Below are 23,382 nucleotides of genomic sequence, written 5' to 3' on the forward strand. Positions count from 1 at the left end.
GCAGGAAGTGCATGGTGAGAATGAATGGCTTTGAGGTATTTTTGGCAAAGTGATTTCACTGCTGAGCTCTGAATGTCCCGTCCGTTCCTTTCTTTCCGTATGTGCAGCCACCTCCCCACTGCACCGTGCCATCACTTGTGTCCTTGACAATCCCTAGAACCACAAACAAGCTGTTCATATAGTTATGCTTAAACGGCAATTTTCCAAGTCATCTTCCTTCCTGGACTTCCTGAGATTTTTCTGTTGTCTTCAATGTTTAGCCATTTGAAAGTACTCAATGATCTCAACGTAAATGATTTTCAGAACTCCGTGAATAACTACCCACATGTGTTTACCACTGGTATTAGGCTGTATTTACTGTCAGACTCCATTTTTCTATTCCTTCTCGTGGAACATTCTACCTTTGAACGTTTCCTACTTTAGAGCCCAGAGTATTTGTCTCCATGATGGTCTATCATACTCTTTCAAGGTCCAGCGGAAACCCCAGAGGGTCTCCCCTTTCCCTGACCACCATAGCATGTATGTGTACATATGACACTCAGTACATTTATAATCTTGTGTATCCACTGCCGCCATCCAACTCTTGAACTCTTTTCATCCCATAAAAACGTGTTCGCTGAGCACAGACCCCATGCTCTGTTCTCTCCACAGTCCCTGGCACCATTTTTTTTTTTGTCTGTGAAGTCAGCACCTTTGATGCCTCTGATTCACAGGACCACATGGTACTGGTGCTCTTGTGACTGGTTTATTTTATAAGCATTCATCGGTGTTGCAGAGTTTTGTCCACTTAAGGCTATGTGATGTACCATCGGATGCATTGCTCCACATTGTATCTTTTTACCCAGAGAACATTAGCTCGTTTCCCGTTTGAAGTATCATCCATAATGCTGCCGTGTGCAGGGCTGTGCTGATGTCTGTTGGAGTGCCCACTTCCATTTCTTTTGGTTATATAGTAGGATTTCTGGACTGCATGGTAATTCTGGGATTAAATTTTGAGTTATTTCCATTCCGGCTCCTAACAGCAGATGCCCAGTTTGCATTTCTACTACTGATATGAATGGGTCCCAGTTTCCTCAGGAACTTGGCAAATGCAAATTTTCAGGTCTCTCTTTAAATATTTTCTTTTGCAAAACATATATCCAAATGGGTGTGAGGTGCTATCTGATTATGGTTTTGATAAAATTTTCCTAATGGCTAGTGGTGTTAAACATTGCTTTGTGTGTTCACTGGACACAGTTGGTTTGGAGAATTGTTCATTTGAATACCTTGGCTACTTTATAGTCCTGATGTGGTGTGGGGGTGTGTGTGCATGCACACTCACATGTGTGTATCTGTAGGAGTTTATACACGCATTCCCATCGGTCCCTTGTCACACAGGTTTGATAGAGACGTTCTTCTGTAGACGGCGTTGGGGTGCTGTACGTTCCAGTTCACCCACCTTCCCTTTCTTGTCTACACTTTCAGTGTCACATCCGAGAGCTCATTGCTAAATTTAATTCTGTAAAAAAGCTTCTTCTCCATTTTCTTGTAAAACCTTAATAGTGTCAGCTCTTAGGTGTAGATCTTTGCCCTAGGTAGTTATTCTTAGATACAGTAGAAAGATAAGGTCCGATTTTATTCTTTTTTCTTGTAGATGTATAACTTCCCCTGCACTATTTGTATATTTTATTTCTCTCCATTGAATGTTCTTGGCACTTTTAAGAAACAATTGTGGCTAATACGTGAGTGCGTGCCTAGAAATCACATCTTTTATCTTTTATTAGAATGAAATCCGTAGGTGTCATTGATAATCTTCAGTCAATTCCCTTTTCCTTAACAAATACTGTCAGTATTCATTAATAGTTTATTTTGTTTTCCCGCCTTTGTGGAAATATATCATTAAATGTTACATCAGACAATTTCATCCTGGAACTCTTAGTTCAAAAAGGCCATCCCCGAATCCTAGCTCAAATGATCTCCCCTTCCTAGACTCTGCTTTTGGGACAATTATGTGTTTGCAGTTCCGTGCTTCTGTGAACATTCATGCCCCGTGTGTGGTGTGTTCAATGAACACAGAGGCTGCCTCATTCCACCCTGCATGCACGACAAATATCACTCACTGTAATTTTCTTGTGATTAGAAATCACTATAATTTTCTTCTGTCATTTCCCCTTTTGAAATTATATTTTTATTTTTTGAGATTAAACTTTAATTACATCATTTCCCCCTTCCCTTTCTCCCCTCCAAATGCTTCCCAGTAACCCCATCCTGTTCTCTTTAAAATTCCTGGCCTTTTTTTTTCTTTAATTGTTGTATAAATACACCTTGCTCAGTCAATATAATGTTACTTATGTGTATATATTTTTAGGGATAGTTGGTAGTCGATAACTAATTGATGTGCTTTTTTTTTCTTTTTTTCTTTTTTTCTTTTTTTTGGAGCTGGGGACCGAACCCAGGGCCTTTCGGTTGCTAGGCAAGTGCTCTACCACTGAGCCAAATCCCCAACCCCTATTGATGTGCTTTTAACCTATAAAAAAGACCATTTCTCCCAGTCTCCGCATTTCTTAGTTTCCTGCAGTGTTTTATTTGTTCCTTTGTTCCTTTGTTCCTTTGTTTGTTTGTTTGTTTGTTTGTCTAGGCTTGGGGCCTTGTGAGCTCTCCCCTTTCACACCGGCAGGTCTGTCTGTCTTCGTTCTGCTCGTGTTTAGAAAGACATGCTGGTGAAACACCACAGGTGTAGCCTCTCTGGCATTTTAGGAGACACAATCCCACAGACAACCCACAGTTCATCTGACTTTTGTCATCCTGCTATCTCTTCTGGTTCCTGAGCCCAAGGGGCAGGAGTTGTGCTGTAGACCAATGAGTTGGGACTGTGCTCCACAGTTCTACGCTTTGATTGGTTGTGCCTTTCTGTCTTGTCTCCGCTGCAAAGAGCAGTTTTCTGGGTAAGGGGTGAGAAGTCCACTCACTGATCTGTGAGTATAAGGAATCTACCTGAAGGTAGTTAGGGATTAGGCTGGTTTAGTAAGCAGTCGTTGTCAGTTCTCCTTCAACATCTGTGGCTTCACTAGCCCCAGGTACCAGGATAGGTTTCAGTCTCAGGCGTGGATTTTCTCGTTGACTGCCCTAAGTCCTCTTAGAGAGCTCTTGGTTACTGACTACCTGTACCATTACTTCACGTATCCCATGGTTAGTGTGGTTGGTTATTGATGTTCATAGGCATCACAGTTCGGTAGGACTACTGGTTGCTGCCCTCCTATCGAGGCTTGAATGGTACCTTGAGGTAGACAAAAGCCAGGCCTCAGGAGGGTGAGGCTTTCAGGTCAGATCTAGCTCTGGTAACTTCCCTTTTAAGATTATAGATTATATGTAGAGGTAGTGTCCACAATATATCTGCTGTAATTACAGAGGACGGGTTGATTTTCAAATCATATCTTGTATCCAAGTCCTGTGCATTTGAGAGTAAATGTGTTAAAATAAATAAAAATGAAACCAGTTTTAATATAATAGGGTGGTTGTCCTGGAAAATGTCTTTCCTGATGTTTACTTCTGTTTTTATGTGATTGTGAAAGGGTTAGACACACACACTTCAGGTTTATTTTAATATGTATCTGTGTTTTAGAACCAGCCCGTTTTGCTCTTTGGGCGACCGCAGGGAGACGGTGAAATCCGAATAACCACACTGGACAAGCATACGAAACAAGAAAGGTGCGTGGCACACTGTGCACTCTCACAGTAGTAGCTGCTATCACAGCTATTCTAGGATGGGTGGCAGTGCGCGCAGGCCAGGGGGCGGCCAGTCACAGGTCCCTTACCTTCTTTAACGTATGTTCCATACATTACTTCTCTTTCTAGCCTGCACTCTGTTGATTCGCCTAAGATTTTAGGTGCTAGATAAAAATGTTAGGACATAAGATGCATCTCAGTCATGAAACGCCATCAGACAATTGCTGTAAAACCACGATCACCTTTTTAAAAAAGGCTCATTGAAAATTAACTGAAAATAATGGAATTCATCCTAGAAAGCAATGCGGAATGGGAACTACTTAATAATGTTTTTATTTAGGGAGATCTTTAGGCAGAGTCCTTGAATGTCCTAAGTACCCTTGGCCTTTTATTCTTTGTCACAACAGGTGATTGTCAGACAGATGCTTTTGTGGGGGATTTTCTGGACTCTTTGTAGAAGCAGAAGTCTGCCAGCAGGGGGCAGCATTGGCCCTTGTTTCCACCTTGATACCCTGACTCCTCAGGTAGCTCTCTGGAGCCACACGTTTGACTTTGAAGATGAGGAAAGTGTTTGAACACCAGGAATGTGTCCTTGTCACAATCACTGGCTAAGAATAAGTGTGTTAATCACTGAGAGTTTTAAAAAGCACATGTTTATTGGGGTTGGATGATAAGGTTAGAAGCTTCGTTTCCTTCCCCAATTAATGTTGCTTTTAATAAAAAAAAATTAGCACAGAAACTTAACCATCACCTTCCTGGCTTGCAGTTTCTCTTACACCCAAGCTACGCTTAAGGTGACCCATTAAATTGTGACACTGAACACAAGGAGTGAAGGCACAGGTTCTAAAGTTAGCCCGGGTGTGATCTATATCTGCCAGATCATCAGTGTAAGGTTTGGCAATTTACATACAACCCTCTGCCCCCGGCGTGGGTCTGCTCACCCAGGGTGAGAGTGGGGACCCCAGGAACTTACTTTATGTCCTGTTTGTGGAATGGGTGAACAGTTCTCAAGGCTTTTGATTGATAACTATTATGGTTATAGGCGATCTGTCCTGACTGAGTATTTTTCTGAGACTCTAGCATTTAAATAAAAAGAGAGCAATTATTCATGAGTAGCTTTATGGCTATCCCAGTGAATATTGACTCTAAAGTGTATGGACTGCTTTTCTAATGAGCCTTCCCTTTCTTTTTGTTAAAATGGGGGGAACTGGGGTGGAATGGCACCATTTCTCCTTCTGCATGGTGGTGAAGGACAGTGATGTTCCTGTGGGCCTGTATCCCTTATCGCTTTCACCGTGCAGCCCTGCCTGTGACCCTTAATGCAGGAGTACGCTTGGCTGGTGCAGTCTCGTCTTGCCAGGGAAAACGATACGTGCCCGTAAACCGTTGGCTGTCAGTCACCCGCACTGTCTCTCCTTCACAGGCATATCTTCTTATTCGATCTGGCAGTGATTGTCTGTAAAAGGAAAGGGGATAACTACGAGATGAAGGAAATAATAGATCTCCAGCAGTACAAGATCGCCAACAACCCTACCACGGATAAAGAGAATAAAAAGGTGACTTCTGGGAAGGTGGCAAGCAGTAATTTATGCAGAACTTTGAATATTCAATAGTCATCCCTCCACTGCAGACACCTAGATCTGCAGATACTCAGGGCCCTTATATAAAGTGGCTCATTGTTTGCATCTAACCCAGGCACGTCTTTCGACATCACTTAGAGCATCTCTAGGCTGTTTGTAAAACCTAAGACAATACTTGAATTCCTGTAAGCAGCTGTTACTCTGTATCATTTAGCAATCACGACAAGGCAAACAAGTCTGTACATGTTTAGTGCAGATGCAATTCATATGGTTTTCATCTCCAGTTGATGAATATTTGAGTACGGAACCTGCACATCTGGAGTCAGGCATTGGGTTTTCAGAGATTGATTTGGTACAGGTTCCCGTGAGCTATGATTGGGTCCTGACAGAACCGATCTGACCATTTCCAGTTCCTCAGATCAATACGGTAACAATGATTTTCTCATCAATATGAAGTTGGTAACTGACTTCCTTCTCAATGTGAAGTTGGCTACAATCGTCCGGGTTAATGCGGACAGCTATGAAGTTTTCTGTGCGTGCTTATGATGGTGCTCCAGTGGACTTGGAAATGTGCTCTTAACGAATGATAATCATTAACTTGAAGAATATTCATTTTCACAGTGGTCTTATGGCTTCTACCTCATCCATACCCAAGGACAAAATGGGCTGGAATTTTATTGCAAAACAAAAGATTTAAAGAAAAAATGGCTGGAACAGTTTGAAATGGCTTTGTGAGTATTTTTACTTTATAAAATTTATTTATTGTGTATGTGGTGTGCACTTACCTAAATGTGGTGTGTGTGTGTGTGTGTGTGTGTGTGTGTGTGTGTGTGTGTGTGTGTGTGTGTGTGTGTAGGTCAAAGGCTTTATCTCCTTTAGTGTTTGCCCTTTGTACGGAGTCAGAGGCTCTCAGTTGGATCCAGACCAGAATTCACTCATTGGGCTAAACCAGCTAGACCTTGCCTCCGGAATCCCCTGTATCTGCCTCTCAAACTCTGAGTTTAAAGACTGACTGCCACCTCTGCTCAGCTTTTCCTTGGGTGCTGAGGATTCATACTTGGGTGGTTATGCTTGGCCAGCAAGTGCCAGTGAGCCATCTCCCTGACCTACATTTGAGAGTTCATTGTGTCTACTATTTAAATCACTGGTGAGTCATGGAGCTTTTCTCTGCTAGTGGCTGCTGGTGTGCTGTGCGCAGAGGCTCTGGGCAGGGATGCAAAGGCAGATTGTGGGCTGGTCATCTGGTCTCCGAGAAGAAAGCTGGTGAATTTCTTCAAAAGGAAGAAAGAGGGAGCTCAAACCCTCTCTTTGACTTGCTTCTCCTAGAAATACTTTCAGTCTTCACCTTTTAATGCCTCGAGAAATTTAATTATAAGGATAAATTTTTCCTGTAATTACTGGTTTTAATATATACCCTTAAATTAAACATTTTTATTTGTAAAATAAATAAATTATAAATTTTTTATTTATAAAAAAAATCCACAGCTATGCACACGAGTGCACATCCTTTGCTTCGAATAGAAAGGCTGATGTCTTTCTTCGATTTTAACCTCACTTATTGTTTGAATCCTTGCTGAGTTTCAGGCATATGCAATGAATGTTTCAGGGCTGTGTTTCTATCAATGCCCTTCCCTTTTATTAAAGAGGATGCTCAACAAAGAGGTGAAAATACCCGGACCTGGTTCAGAAGAAACAGCACGCAGAGCTGTAATCACTGAGAACACATTGTTAGGCGTTTCTTTGTAGTTTTGATGTTTATAAATTAAGAAGGTGCATCATGACCCTTCTTGTGGACGCACACTGGTCACCCTGAAATGAAACCATTAAAAAGGGTGGAATTAAACAGAACACTTCTGAGGTTTGTCTCACTGGGTTCTAGTGTTGCTTACCACACCCCGACCAGTTCTGACCAGTTTTTATTGCTTGTTTTGACTTTAAGAAATGCTGGTATTAATATAAAATTGAGATGGAATTAGGGTGTTTTTTGAAGTTTTTATTTGTGTGTGTGTATGTGTATGTGTGCGCATGCTTACATGTGCACAGGCATGTGCGTGTGCACACATGTGCACATGCACAGCATAGCATGTCTGTGGAGGAAAGGGAGCAACTCACAGGGATAGATTTCTGCCCTTCTACCATGTGGGCCCTGGGGATGGAACTCAGGACATCAACTTCGGTGGGAAACATTTTTACCTATCTTGAGCTATCTTGCTGGCTCAAGACTCGTGTCTTGAAAGACACGATTGTATCGATTTAAAAAAAAATCAAGCATAAAACAAGCCTGGGTTCTGCTGTCATCATAGCTGTAGTTGCCTATAGTCTTCGATAAGTCATTTATTTTCTGAAGCCTCAGTTCCTGCATCTGTAAATGGGGATAGTGATGTTTAATCTGAATCGCAAATACTGTCTCAGCGAAACGCCAGCCACATGCTGCAGTGTAAAGCTTATGATATTTGTTGATCAAAAGGTTGTATTTAGTGTTACCGCTGCTAGAAGTAGTATTTTATATTTAAGGTCCTAAGATGCTTATGAGCACAAAGCTAACAGTTTCTGATATAGCAGTATAGTCCTCATACTTGGTTATTGATTGTAATAGTTAGGTACAAAAGGTCAGTTGTATTTAAGGTTGCCTGGACATGAGATCTGCATCACAGGTTGCATTTATATCGGGCACGGATGTTAAGTGGGCGATGTTGGTCCAGTCTGTAATCCAGAATGGTTAACCTCATAACCCTTGTGCTCTCTCAGTGAGACACCTTGGGTTGCATGGTGGCAGAGCCATATGATGCTGGGAATAGCAAATGTATCCAGAGGCAGAATGGATCTCAGACTTTTGGCCTTGTGGGAAGGATATCAGACTAGAATTTTTTGATGTCTTTCTGGGCTGTAGAATCTTTCGAGTGAAGGAGTTTCTCCAGGGAAGGGCAGCTAAGTGTCTGGTCTCAGAGGAGGCAGGGTCCTAGGATCAGTGACCATTTTGTTACACTTTCAAAGTGCTCATCTTTAATATGAGATAAGCGATGCATGCTTGTCCGCTCGCATGCGAGAGAAGAAGCTGTGCTAGGCAGAGGCTGTTCAAGAGGTGGCTGTCTGAGCCACCTACCTCCCTTTCAGCCTTGTGCTCTCTTCTACTGACCTCAGCATTTGGCTTCTGTCTTCAGTGTTGGTTAAAGTATAAAATGACTACTGGAATTCCAGCTATAAAATCTACCTGGGAGATGGAAGAGGGGCAACCCCTCTCTTTTGAGGAACCTTCAACAACACATATTTTTCTTAAATCAAGGCAGAACTTGGACATCTAACTATACATGACAAGGGAGGCTGAGATTATCATCCCTAATTCACATGGGTTTGAATCAAGGTTCTCTCACTGTGAAGGGAGGAAGGCAAGTGGCCTTTTAGAGGCAGGCAGCTAACACTTCTTGCAGGGTACACAGGGTATGGAGAGAACCGAGTTGCTCCTCTGCACCCATACCTTCAGGGGGCCAGACACTCTACATCTATGAATAGTTTTGAAGCACCCCAGCAATACAGTGAAGCCCAAGTAAGAGCCATGTTTGTATTTTGAAGTTTAGATGACTGCTTATTTAAAGGGGTAGAAGGTAGGCATGCTTTTCTACAAATTTACACAAGAGTTGAACCCTGAGGGGTTCTGCAAGCAAAAGTTAAAACATGCAGGGCAAAGTAAAAAGCAGAACTTAGCTAAGATATCAGCCTATCTATTTTCTTAACATCTCCCTTTCCTTTTGAAGCTAGCTATACCAGGAAAGCCTGGAAACCACGCTATTAGCCTTCTAAGACAGGTCTTACCTTGTTCTTCATGAAGAAGAAGAACCTAGGTAAATTTTGATGCTTAAGATTTTGCCCAAGGGTCAGATTTATTATTCTGTTTTGTTCATTGTTTCTAATCGTTCTGCTTTTCTAAGTCATGGGAAACAAAGAAATCCAAGAAGCATGTGGTGTTGTAACCACGTTGAAAATGCAGCAAGACTTCTGTACCCACGCTGGGCAGCCCTTCCCGGTGTCTTTAGCTTTAGCCTGGGTCTTATCTTTCTGGGAGTCTCTGGACTGTGCCTTAAAGGAGCATTGAAGAGGATGATGGTGGTTGATCAGTGGAATTGACAGTTTTAAGATGGATGAATTGCTGGTTCATTACAGAAGATGATTGGATATCTTACATATCTGTCTATAGGAGGTTCAGACTGTTTTTGTTTAAAATATTTGCAGATACCCTTTAGTGCAGTTTGAGCCTGTTCTTAATTTGGTACATTAGAGGAAAGGGCAGAGAGTGCATGGACACCTGTAAACAATGAGGACGTACAGGACACAAGCCATCTCCCAGCGGTGACCTGGATCTCAGGACACAAGCCATCTCCCAGTAGTGACCTGGATCTCAGGACACAAGCCATCTCCCAGTAGTGACCTGGATCTCAGCCTAAGCTGTCTTTCCTAAGCACACCCAACCCTTGCTCCACAGCACGTCCTCTGACCTTGGCTGGCCGTCACCACTTCCAGCATTTAGAATCTGCAGTGAAACCCATTAGAACTTGGCAACCTCCTTAGATAGAGCTGAATGGAGAAAGAGAGAGGTGGCAGTGACCCACTTGGATGGGGAAGGAGAAAGGAGTTTTCTCTCTTTTTCCTTACTAAACGGGGTAGGTAGTAGTCCTGGTTGTTGTTGAGGTTGTAGAAGACTTTATAGAGCTAAATGATGCTTAACCGCTGAAGTGTTGGAGCCTTATCTAAGCATCCATTGGCATGCTTTAGAGGCTGACTGGTTGGGACACATGGCTTGCTTTCCTTTATCCCCAAAATGATTTTTGTTGCCAGTTGTCTCTTATAATGCCATTTGGTCATCTGAGAAATAGGAAGACAAGTATTGTATTCAGTTTGGCTGGGTTTGATGTGAATGCGAGTGCCTAGAGCCAGCTGCGTTCAACTTTTTGTTAGGAGGGCTTCGCTGTTTTCTCAAACCCCGTGTACTTACTCTGTTCCTATCGATTCTCTGAGTAGCTAGGAAACCAGTGATCACAGGATCATGCCTGTGATGTTGAACAGTGCTGCTACTCTGTCCTTACTACAGAGTTCGATATCTCAGTGCACAGGGTTCTCCTTAACCATAAGGGTGTTAAGTAGTGAACTGTATTCAGATCTTCTTATCTAAAATAGATCATTTTTCAATTGCTTTCTTTTGCATGTTTTTATTGTGAAAAATACACACAGATCCTTGGTGTGTGTGTGTGTGTGTGTGTGTGTGTGTGTGTGTGTGTGTGTATTGCAGAAATAAGTCCAAACTGTGTTAAATATAAAATAAATGGAATCAAAGAACAACAAAGTTCCAATGGTGATTTAGAGTCTCATAGGCTCTGGTTGACTTGGATCTCATTAATAGCTGAGGTTGAAATTGAACTCCTGATTCTGTTACCTCCAAGCTACCAAGTGTTGGGATTGCAGATCTATAGGTGTGTGTTACATGCCTAGGCTCAAAGCTTTTTAAAGGAAGAGCAGGAAAGAGAAAGAAAGAAAATAAAGGCAGGAAGAGAAGTAGATACGGCAGGAAGGGGTGGGGGTGAAGATGTGGCCATGAAGGTCCACATGCCCAAAGTCCATTTAACATGAGATCCAGTTTGGCCTCTTAATTTATTCACCCTCTCTCTCCCAAAGGAGCTGAAGTCACACACACACACAAAAAAGAGCAAGCATGCCAGAGAATTAAAAAGAAAAATTTAAATAATCAAAGGTCAAATAAAATAGCATTTCCTTCAAACTCACACTCTACCGGGGAAGAACATTTCCTTGAAATTTAGTTTCTATATAGATTGTATAAATGTGTGCTCTCTCACATTTTGAACTCAAAATTATATTTCATCAAGTATAATTTGTTTTGATCTGAAGTATTGCTCAGATATGCGGAATACAAAGAGATAATTACACTATAAAGTTGGGTCCATTCTCTAATTTTTTATTGAATACTTCCTTGTTGCTGGACCTTATTCGAAGCCTTGGGCACAAAACAATGATGGAATTATTGAGATTGAAATCAAACACACACACACACACACACACACACACACACACTGTATATATGTATATATGTGTGAATATATATTTCTAAATATTGTTGTGTTCAGTTAATGTATAGGAGATTAAACTTCAATAGTGAGCCCTTGATGTTTTGACCCAAGTCATCTCTATCTCTAATATCATTTGCTCAGGCATCAAAAGATAGAAGCCAAGAATGGCATCACCCGGTCCTCTCCTTCCACCTCTGACCAGTACCCTGCAGCATCCTCTGCAGATGATAGCTGACTGCTTGCCTGTACTCTCCTTCGCCACATACCTTAGTTTAAGCCTCCTGCTTCTGCTTCTGCTTCTGCTTCTGCTTCTTTCTTCTCACCTTCCCAACCTGTCCATTCTCACCGAGCATCCAGGCCATCTGGTCTTATACTGACCATCATTTAATCTTTGCAGATTGTTGATTGCGATTGGTAAGATAATGACTTTAATTTTTTTTAACCAGGACCAAAGAAAAGCTGTGCCGTTTTATTTCACCTTTCTCTTCCAGCCACAACTCTCATCATTGTCTCCCATGCCAATTTTGCTCTAGTTATATAGTGTGTTTAGTTATATAGTGCATTTCAATCCCTAGAGGATGCATGATCCTCACACTCTCATGTATGAGAGAGTACCCGCCCGGAAGTCTTTGTCATTGTTCCATAGCTGGTTCTAGATGCCCTGGGTCTTATTGTTAGTGTTACTTTGTGTTACTACTGACCGCTATACCAAATGAATGATTCCATCTCCCAGTGTCCCCTCACAGTGTAGAGTATTTTCTTGGACAAGGAATCTTCACATGCATTGTGTGCAACTTTCTCTCCATTCAGCGACCACCCCTCTGTCAACGAGGATCCATTACTTCTCGCCTCCGTACAGCTTATATTTTATTCTCCTAAAGGGGAAGGATTCCGGGCCTTGGTCCGAGTGGTAGATTTTTGGAGGCACTCACAGACACATGATGTCAGTAATCCGTTCATCCGTCCACGCCAAATGGGTTGTGGGGAAGGTGATTGGTACAGCAATGGTAAAAACTGCTAAAGTAGGAGCGACCAGACTTGTTTTGGATCCCTACTTACCAAAGTACTTTAATAAGCGGAAAACCTACTTTGCTCACAATGCCCTTCAGCAGTGCAGCGTCGGGAACGTCGTGCTCCTCAGAGCTTTACCCGCCCCACGATCAAAGCTCGTGAAACACGAACTGGCGAAGATCATCTTCAAAGTGGGCCGAGTTATCGACCCAGTCACAGGAAAGCCTTGTGCAGGAACCGCCTACCTAGAGAGCCCCCTCAGTTGAGAAGCCACTCCCCTCCGCGAAACTCGGGAAGAGCTCAAGGCCTTCTGAACCTGGGGAAGAAGGAGCCAGAGGGATGTCTGTCTGTGTTTGCTCAATGGCTTTTCATATTGTCCAGTTTCTCCTGTGACACTAGACGTATTCAGCAAAGTAAAGAACCTAGTGTTCCATAAAAAGGGGGGGGGTGGATTCCTTCTTGCTTATTAAGCTAGATACCTCATTGAGTAACACGGTTAGAGCTGTTAGAGGTAGACAGAGACCGCCTCGTGTGACTGGAGATAGAAAGGAAGGCTTAGTGATCTGAACAATGCTCTTGAGTTAGTTATGGATCTAAGAGGTTTGGGAAGGGTCTCAGGAGAAGCATGTCTGTGAACTCCGAATTATTCACACTTTTGTGTTCTTTGAAATGCCGAAAGGGAAATTACTTTCGTATTGCTTTGGCTGCTGAATTTGTACATTTATAGTTCCAAGGCAGACCTGCCTGGGGCCTTGGATCTTTCTATCTGTCTCCTTATGGCTGCTTCCTCAATTGGACTCCCAACATCATGCGGGCATGCAGGGATCTCATGTTAGTGCAATTCACATTTATGTTCTCTCTTAGCACATCATCTAGCACATAATAAGTAATTATATTTCTATGGAAATTTAAATTTTACTTTTGGAACTTTATGACAATTAATAAAAGCAAGAAACAAAGACTTGATAGGTTGCAGAATGCTCACCGGCCCATGGATAAAGAGACTTCTTTAGTGTGGTAAGAAGGTACCTACTGTTGTTTCCTCATTGGGCTGCATTAATTTATTTTTGTAACTTGCAAAGTTGATGTCATTCTGTCTTGTGTCATTATTAGCTTTTAAATATGGCACTGCATTTTTTCTAAGGCGTTTTTATGCACGGGGAACCTGATATTAGATAGGCTCCTCTGTGGCAGTCTGAGTAGATGTATGCAGCAAAGCAGGATGGATAATTTTCACATTATCCCGCCTGTCTTTTAAGTAGAATTGATCTCATCCTCACATGAGCTAAAAACTGCAGAAATAATTTGCAGCTTATGCTGCGTGCAGCCTCCTTATCCCTGGAAGATTTAAACAGAACTTCACCCAAATTGTATTCTAGAGCTGGGAGGCTCAGAGCCCATGGCTTCCTAATATTTGACTCTGCCGCCACGATTCTGATTCCTTTGGCATTCACCTTTTTCAGAAGTAAGGCCTTTTTTCTTCTCTGTTATTCGCATGTAGTCCACATAGTTTACATTTTATGTGCTGACAGTGTCACTGGGGAGACGACTCATGTCCTGCCCCCATCCTTTCCATTGTTCTGCACGGTCCTTAAACACCCCCACCAGTGCCTATAGTGTGACCACTCTCTCTGCTCTCTGAGGTGGCCAGTTCTCCTCACCTCCTCCCTTTTGGGGAGCCACGAGTTGGTTCAAACAGTCCACTTCACTACCCATCCTGAGATTAGAGTATTAACGCCATGCCATCTGCCATCTTGCCTCCAAGAAAAGTTCTAGAAACCACAAAAGAAGATGCTCTTTGTTATTGCTTGATAAAAGACCCAGGCTTATGGTAGCAGATTCGTGTATCATTTCTGTAGACGCCATTTCAGATCTCTAGACTGTGGACTGGGGCAGGCAGGATCCTACAGGGATTCTCTAAAGAGAAAGAGCACAAAGGCCAGTTTCTGATGAAATGCTGCCCCAGAATATTCATTCATTAAGTAAGCATGAGGGAGAGAATGAGAGTGGGGTGGAGACTGTAAAGCTGGGGAGGTAAAAGACTGACTTCCTTTCTACTTTTGCTTAGATGGATTTACCTCCCTATACCCACAGGAAACTCTGTGAGATCTATCTATAGAACGACCATTCAAGGGTTCCTCTGTTGTCTTTTCCTCCTCCTGTGCCCCACCTCCTTTCTTCATCACTGTTTTCACCAGGGGGCCTGGGCTATTTGAATCTTCCCAAATATATGAATGGGTATATCTTTGGGCAACAAATTTAGCTTTTAGATCAGAAAACAGTAAAGTTTTATGGGAAGACAGAGTAAATGTGCGACATAAGTCTCTTCAGAGATTGGATTTTATTAACATTAAGTACTAATGGAGTGGCAGGGAATATAGAAGTGAATGACTATGTATTCCAGTTTAATGGTTGGGGGGTACTGATTCAGTTCCTAGACTGTACTTACTGACTCTTGTCTCAGAGCACATGTTTAAACCTTGGGAATGCAGTACACACATGCCAGCAGTCAAAGATCTCAACTCCTAGGGATCAATAGTGTGGCTGAACTTTTGTAGAACTTTGTGATTTTGTCATTCATTTGTTTGATATAATATTAGTGATTTAGCACAAGAATGCTCTTTACTCCACCAGAGCAAAAACAGACCCAAGTGAATTGTCTCCGTTTGGCATTATTTTTACAGTACAATTGAATAGCATAAACGTCTGCACAAAGAGCTAAGGGTACCTGTTTAGTTAACCAGTTTTATTTATTAAGTCTTGTTTGTGGGCTTTTGGAAAGGAGAATAAGGGTAGGCCCCATAGAATCCAGACTAGATTTATTAGCTCTCTGAGCTTTTATCTGCACACTAGCCAGATGGGTCAACTGGAGAAGTTTTTAACTGGTGATGATCTTTGTATTCTTGAAGCATTGTCTTCCCAGCTTGAATGGTCTTGTGTGTGTTGTTTATCCCGAAAAGGTCTCTAGGGAATTTACTGAGGAAAACCAAAAAGTGCGGAGGACACTGGTATAGTAGCGTTGGCTAGAGAATGAGCTTCTTTGAATAATCTGTGTTTGGAGGTTGTGGAAGGGGTAACATTTCTATTGTGATGATACACCCTTTGGTTTCTCCTGGACATCTAAATTCTATCAGCAGCTTCATGGGAGCTGCTGGGTTTACTGATATAATGGCCAAAATACTCACTTACAAGCTTTCTTCATTTTTTTTTATTATTAACTTGAGTATTTCTTATATACATTTCGAGTGTTATTCCCTTTCCCAGTTTCCGGGCAAACATCCCCCTCCCCCCTCCCCTTTCTTATCGGTGTTCCCCTCCCAACCCTCCCCCCATTGTCCCCCTCACCCCAACAGTCTAGTTCACTGGGGGTTCACTCTTAGCAGGACCCAGGGCTTCCCCTTCCACTGGTGCTCTTACTAGGATATTCATTGCTACCTATGAGGTCAGAGTCCAGGGTCAGTCCATGTATAGTCTTTAGGTAGTGGCTTAGTCCCTGGAAGCTCTGGTTGCTTGGCATTGTTGTACATATGGGGTCTCGAGCCCCTTCAAGCTCTTCCAGTTCTTTCTCTGATTCCTTCAACGGGGGTCCTATTCTCAGTTCAGTGGTTTGCTGCTGGCATTCGCCTCTGTATTTGCTATATTCTGGCTATATCTCTCAGGAGCGATCTACATCCGGCTCCTGTCGGTCTGCACTTCTTTGCTTCATCCATCTTGTCTAATTGGATGGCTGTATATGCATGGGCCACATGTGGGGCAGACTCTGAATGGGTGTTCCTTCAGTCTCTGTTTTAATCTTTGCCTCTCTCTTCCCTGCCAAGGGTATTCTTGTTCCCCTTTTAAAGAAGGAGTGAACCATTCACATTTTGATCATCTGTCTTGAGTTTCATTTGTTCTAGGCATTTAGGGTAATTCAAGCATTTGGGCTAATAGCCACTTACCAGTGAGTGCATACCATGTATGTCTTTCTGTGTTTGGGTTAGCTCACTCAGGATGATATTTTCCAGTTCCAGCCATTTGCCTATGAATTTCATAAAGTCGTTGTTTTTGATAGCTGAGTAATATTCCATTGTGTAGATGTACCACATTTTCTGTATCCATTCCTCTGTTGAAGGGCATCTGGGTTCTTTCCAGCTTCTGGCTATTATAAATAAGGCTGCAATGAACATAGTGGAGCACGTGTCTTTTTTATATGTTGGGGCATCTTTTGGGTATATGCCCAAGAGAGGTATAGCTGGATCCTCAGGCAGTTCAATGTCCAATTTTCTGAGGAACCTCCAGACTGATTTCCAGAATGGTTGTACCAGTTTGCAATCCCACCAACAATGGAGGAGTGTTCCTCTTTCTCCACATCCTCGCCAGCATCTGTTGTCCCCTGAGTTTTTGATCTTAGCCATTCTCACTGGTGTGAGGTGAAATCTCAGGGTTGTTTTGATTTGCATTTCCCTTATGACTAAAGATGTTGAACATTTCTTTAGGTGTTTCTCCGCCATTTGGCATTCCTCAGCTGTGAATTCTTTGTTTAGCTCTGAGCCCCATTTTTTAATAGGGTTATTTGTTTCCCTGTGGTCTAACTTCTTGAGTTCTTTGTATATTTTGGATATAAGGCCTCTATCTGTTGTAGGATTGGTAAAGATCTTTTCCCAATCTGTTGGTTGCCGTTTTGTCCTAACCACAGTGTCCTTTGCCTTACAGAAGCTTTGCAGTTTTATGAGATCCCATTTGTCAATTCTTGATCTTAGAGCGTAAGCCATTGGTGTTTTGTTCAGGAAATTTTTTCCAGTGCCCATGTGTTCCAGATGCTTCCCTAGTTTTTCTTCTATTAGTTTGAGTGTGTCTGCTTTGATGTGGAGGTCCTTGATCCACTTGGACTTAAGCTTTGTACAGGGTGATAAGCATGGATCGATCTGCATTCTTCTACATGTTGACCTCCAGTTGACCCAGCACCATTTGCTGAAAATGCTATCTTTTTTCCATTGGATGGTTTTGGCTCCTTTGTCAAAAATCAAGTGACCATATGTGTGTGGGTTCATTTCTGGGTCTTCAATTCTATTCCATTGGTCTATCTGTCTGTCTCTGTACCAATACCATGCAGTTTTTATCACTATTGCTCTGTAATACTGCTTGAGTTCAGGGATAGTGATTCCCCCTGAAGTCCTTTCATTGTTGAGGATAGCTTTAGCTATCCTGGGTTTTTTGTTATTCCAGATGAATTTGCAAATTGTTCTGTCTAACTCTTTGAAGAATTGGATTGGTATTTTGATGGGGATTGCATTGAATCTGTAGATTGCTTTTGGTAAAATGGCCATTTTTACTATATTAATCCTGCCAATCCATGAGCATGGGAGATCTTTCCATCTTCTGAGGTCTTCTTCAATTTCCTTCTTCAGTGTCTTGAAGTTCTTATTGTACAGATCTTTTACTTGCTTTGTTAAAGTCACTCCGAGGTACTTTATATTATTTGGGTCTATTATGAAGGGTGTCGTTTCCCTAATTTCTTTCTCGGCTTGTTTCTCTTTTGTATAGAGGAAGGCAACTGATTTATTTGAGTTAATTTTATACCCAGCCACTTTGCTGAAGTTGTTTATCAGCTTTAGTAGTTCTCTGGTGGAACTTTTGGGATCACTTAAATATACTATCATATCATCTGCAAATAGTGATATTTTGACTTCTTCTTTTCCGATCTGTATCCCCTTGACATCCTTTTGTTGTCTGATTGCTCTGGCTAGAACTTCAAGAACTATATTGAATAAGTAGGGAGAGAGTGGGCAGCCTTGTCTAGTCCCTGATTTTAGTGGGGTTGCTTCAAGTTTCTCTCCATTTAGTTTAATGTTAGCAACTGGTTTGCTGTATATGGCTTTTACTATGTTCAGGTATGGGCCTTGAATTCCTATTCTTTCCAGGACTTTTATCATGAAGGGGTGTTGAATTTTGTCAAATGCTTTCTCAGCATCTAATGAAATGATCATGTGGTTTTGTTCTTTCAGTTTGTTTATATAATGGATCACGTTGATGGTTTTCCGTATATTAAACCACCCCTGCATGCCTGGGATGAAGCCTACTTGATCATGGTGGATGATTGTTTTGATGTGCTCTTGGATTCGGTTTGCCAGAATTTTGTTGAGTATTTTTGCGTCGATATTCATAAGGGAAATTGGTCTGAAGTTCTCTTTCTTTGTTGTGTCTTTGTGTGGTTTAGGTATAAGAGTAATTGTGGCTTCGTAGAAGGAATTCGGTAGTGCTCCATCTGTTTCAATTTTGTGGAATAGTTTGGATAATATTGGTATGAGGTCTTCTATGAAGGTTTGATAGAATTCTGCACTAAACCCGTCTGGACCTGGGCTCTTTTTGGTTGGGAGACCTTTAATGACTGCTTCTATTTCCTTAGGAGTTATGGGGTTGTTTAACTGGTTTATCTGTTCCTGATTTAACTTCGGTACTTGGTATCTGTCTAGGAAATTGTCCATTTCCTGAAGATTTTCAAGTTTTGTTGAATATAGGTTTTTGTAGTAAGGTCTGATGATTTTTTAATTTCCTCTGAATCTGTTGTTATGTCTCCCTTTTCATTTCTGATTTTGTTAATTTGGACGCACTCTCTGTGTCCTCTCGTTAGTCTGGCTAAGGGTTTATCTATCTTGTTGATTTTCTCAAAGAACCAACTTTTGGTTCTGTTGATTCTTTCTATGGTCCTTTTTGTTTCTACTTGGTTGATTTCAGCTCTGAGTTTGATTATTTCCTGCCTTCTACTCCTCCTGGGTGTATTTGCTTCTTTTTGTTCTAGATCTTTTAGGTGTGCTGTCAAGCTGCTGACATATGCTCTTTCCTGTTTCTTTCTGCAGGTACTCAGCGCTGTGAGTTTTCCTCTTAGCACAGCTTTCATTGTGTCCCATAAGTTTGGGTATGTTGTACCTTCATTTTCATTAAATTCTAAAAAGTTTTTAATTTCTTTCTTTATTTCTTCCTTGACCAGGTTATCATTGAGTAGAGCATTGTTCAATTTCCAAGTATATGTGGACATTCTTCCTTGATTGTTATTGAAGACCAGTTTTAGGCTGTGGTGGTCCGATAGCACGCATGGGATTATTTCTATCTTTCTGTACCTGTTGAGGCCCGTTTTTTGACCAATTATATGGTCAATTTTGGAGAAAGTACCATGAGGAGCTGAGAAGAAGGTATATCCTTTTGCTTTAGGATAGAATGTTCTATAAATATCCGTTAGGTCCATTTGGCTCATGACTTCTCTTAGTCTGTCTACATCTCTGTTTAATTTCTGTTTCCATGATCTGTCCATTGATGAGAGTGGGGTGTTGAAATATCCTACTATTATTGTGTGAGGTGCAATGTGTGTTTTGAGCTTTAGTAAGGTTTCTTTTACATATGTAGGTGCCCTTGTATTTGGGGCATAGATATTTAGGATTGAGAGTTCATCTTGGTGGATTTTTCCTTTGATGAATATGTAGTGTCCTTCCTTATCTTTTTTGATGACTTTTAGTTGAAAATTGATTTTATTTGATATTAGAATGGCTACTCCAGCTTGCTTCTTCTGACCATTTGCTTGGAAAGTTGTTGCTTTCTTCATTTTTATCTGCCCGTATTTATGTTTTGGTTCATTTAAACTGTCAACTTTATACAACCTAGAATCACCTATGAAGATTCTTAATGAAGAATTGTCTAGATCAGTTGAGCATCTGTATAAGGAATTGTATTGTCTTGATGATTGATGTAGGAAGATCTAGTCCACTGTGGGTAGCACTGTTCACTAGGCTGTACCCTAAATGAGGAGTAAACAGCAAGGTTCAATGTGTTCATTGCTCTCATCTCTTGACTGAATCTTGGATGCTGATGTGATTAGATGCTTGAGTTCCTACTTTTACTTTCCTAAATTGATGAGCTATAATCTAGCATTGTAAGTCAATAAACACTTCCTTCCCAAGTTAGTCAGGGTGCTTTGTCACAACAACAGAAAGAAAACTTAAGCATATATATATATATATATATTTCCATATATATGTATATATATGTATTTCCATATATATGTGTATATATGGAAAATAATATGTAATATATTATATTCCTTAAAAACAATTTTCTCTATTCCTCATACTTTATTTCTATTTCCTGCAAAGGCTTTTGTGGGCCAGTGAGATGGTTCAACTGGTAAAGGTGTTTAGTACTAAGCCCAGCAACTTTAAAATCGGTCCCCTAGACCTATATGGCAAGAGGAGAGAACCAGTCCCAAGTTTTCCCCTGATGTCATACATGCACCTAATTGCACACAGCGAGTGCATAATTATAATAGAAATAAAACTTTGAAGGCTTTCATGACCAGCTTTAGTAGGAAGAGTTTGTTTACAGGTGTGGAATTCAGGCTGGCATGATTTGCTGCCCCTAGGTGGTGCTGAGTCTTATAGAGTAATCTCCCTTGTTGAAGCCAGTTCAATGTCCCTGAATCCAATGTATTGTTTATAACCTTTCAAACTTGGCAGTTAAATTAGTACGGGGAATTATACTGGCAGCAATAGAAGAAACAAGTCAGGACAATGCTCAGGATAATCTTAGCTGTCATAGAGTGAGTCTTAGTATCCTTCTTTGTCCAGAAACATGGGAAAATACTTCATGCATGACCAATGTTTAGTAAATATTAAACAGTACTCTGGCTCAGTTTCTGCTGCTTGGTGGGGATCAACTTCTCTTTCTCTGGTTGCCTTGAGTGCTTCCTTGACATTTTTCTGGCCTTGGCTATAAGGAAGGAGAAGTCATAGGTAGGGGAAAAGTGAAGGATTGCTATCAAAAATTCCATCAGCAAATAAGCATTATTCTGGTTAAGATGAAATGCAAATAGTGTGATTAAGCTGAATTAGCATTGGTTCCCTGAGCCTTTGTAACAGAGCCTTTGATCTGCTAATTTTCTTTCCATAATGGAAAAAACAGCACAACCAGAAAAGGTTGACCAGTTCCCTGTGGTGACTGTGCTGTCTCCAGCTTGTCTGGAGACTAACACAAACAATTAGTGGCTTTGGAATTGGTTGTTGTACTGAGTCAACCTGGCATATGGTTTGCTCAAAAAAAAATTAGATATTTGACACTCTTAAGCAAGATTAAACCAGTAAAGTCTCAACCAAACAGAACTACTTTTATTTATTCATAAACATGAGGTCTTAATTCATACAGCACAATTAAAAGTGCATTTGGAAACTGCCAATCTTGACTGTGGAAACAGGAGGGACTTTGTGTTTTTAGTGTAGTAGGTAAGTTTAGGCTGGCTAGAAAGACTGGAAGGTTGTGTTTGAAACAACTTCTAAATATCAGCGTGTCCTGTGCATCTCTGATTGTTTGTCATGCACTTTGAGTCTCACATGCATCCTCAGGGGACATTCTAGGCCCTGGGAATATTCATGGTAAGTTCTCTCTAATGGAATTTATGTGGTAATTCCATATTATACACGTCACATCCATGGATACTATTTTCATGTCAGTTTTATAATGTGACGGTAAAGCAGTCCCTTATCGCCCCTGCTCTCTTGATCTAGGGAGAATGGCACTGGAAGTGACAACATAGAAAAAGTCTCATGTATGTGATGGTGGTGGGCACACTTTCAGTTATCAGCCCACTGGGATATAATAGGCCACCTGCAATGGAAGATTTTTACTTTTCAAGGAATTGTATACTGGGCTTCTTCTGAAGGCATTGTATGCCTTGCGTGAGGAGAAGGTTCCTGGTGGAATTATCTGTTTTATCTTTGGTCAGTTCTCATGGTAGAAAATGCTTCCTTGCAAGATGCCCTTCTCTTTACTCAGGTATAACTTCCTACTGCCACAGTTCTTGTTGTTTTGAGACAGGGTCTCATGTAGCTCATGCTAGCCTTGAACTTTCCAGGGATGCCTTGGATTCCTGATCTTCCTGTCTCTGCTTCCAAAGTACTGGGATGCCAGGTTTTCACCCCCACACCTGGTTAGGGTCACTTCTTGAATCTAAGAAGAATGTTTCTAACCATTCCTTAGATGTCCACCTTTAGGGTATATGAGGGTAGGCATGTTTCCAAGTCTGTACCTAATACGTATTTTCTGTTGAAAGGAAAAGAGACTTCATCTGAAACTTTCCTTGGTGACTCCAATTAAATGCTTAAATGACATGAAAGAAAACGGTTTCATTTCTGTTCCCTATTATGGCAGGTTACAAGGAACGCTAGATGCTGCCATTGCAGAAAACTGTAGACTTGATATAGTAGAAATGTTTTCGAACAAATTTTGGGATTCCTGATTGAACTTTGCACAACATTGTATTATCTCCGTGTGTAGGGAGTTAGGAAGGATTGAGATTTTAAATCTTCGTGGTAGAGTATTTAGAGTCAAGGAACATTTAGTGATAATTCCTTGCTATCACATGGTACTTTAAATGTCTAAAGTATTCTGGGATAATACCTCATTTGATGCTTAAAGACTCCTATGAGGTGGCTGGAAAAGTATTAGTCCTTTCAGAAAATAAAGGAAAGATTAAGAATTTTTGCTTGTGTTCTTTTTTTTTATTTCCCCTTCCCTCCCCAGCTCACAAATGACAGAGGCCGAGCTTAATCTTAGACTAGGTGTTTTCTGCTCCCCACGCTGTGTCATTTACAGTAGGAATACCCACCACCATTCTGCAGAGAAGGAAATTGCTGTGTGAGTCCATTTTGTAAGCCCAAGGTGACCTTGAGTAATATCTTTGTACACTAGATCAACAATTAGATTTATAATTTAAATATGTCAACTTTTTAGTGATGCTCATGGATAAGAATTTGGTGTTTTAATAAAATTAAGTAAGAGCTAACATCTCGTATATCAACAACAACCCGTAAAGATGATTTTAGCTTCAAGGAATTTGCTTCGAGCAAGGAAAATAAAATATTAACTTGTAAGTTAATTAGGATCATGATTCCGAGTTGCTGTACCTTAACCACGGGGTTGAGCCTAATAGGAATTGCAAATCATTTTGTTTTCTTTGGTTTGATAGTGTTTTTATTCTTCCACTTGTTTCA

At 41.1% G+C, this 23,382-nt stretch overlaps 1 protein-coding gene and 1 pseudogene across 3 annotated transcripts in view; both read left to right on the top strand.

Annotated features, from left to right (window-relative positions):
• Window positions 1-23,382, top strand: part of Vav3 (vav guanine nucleotide exchange factor 3) — a 342,484-nt gene that overhangs the window by 179,818 nt on the left and 139,284 nt on the right. For all 3 annotated transcript variants that reach the window (XM_017590775.3, XM_063281659.1, NM_001191714.1), the window contains exons 13-15: window positions 3,602-3,687; window positions 5,129-5,261; window positions 5,907-6,016. In XM_017590775.3, the coding sequence (XP_017446264.1) occupies window positions 3,602-3,687; window positions 5,129-5,261; window positions 5,907-6,016 (329 nt within the window). The remainder of the gene's footprint in view (window positions 1-3,601; window positions 3,688-5,128; window positions 5,262-5,906; window positions 6,017-23,382) is intronic.
• Mrps17-ps1 (mitochondrial ribosomal protein S17, pseudogene 1) lies at window positions 12,215-12,807 on the top strand (annotated as a pseudogene).

This window comes from Rattus norvegicus, chromosome 2, assembly GCF_036323735.1.
Source record: "Rattus norvegicus strain BN/NHsdMcwi chromosome 2, GRCr8, whole genome shotgun sequence".
NCBI classification, from domain to species: Eukaryota; Metazoa; Chordata; class Mammalia; order Rodentia; family Muridae; genus Rattus; species Rattus norvegicus.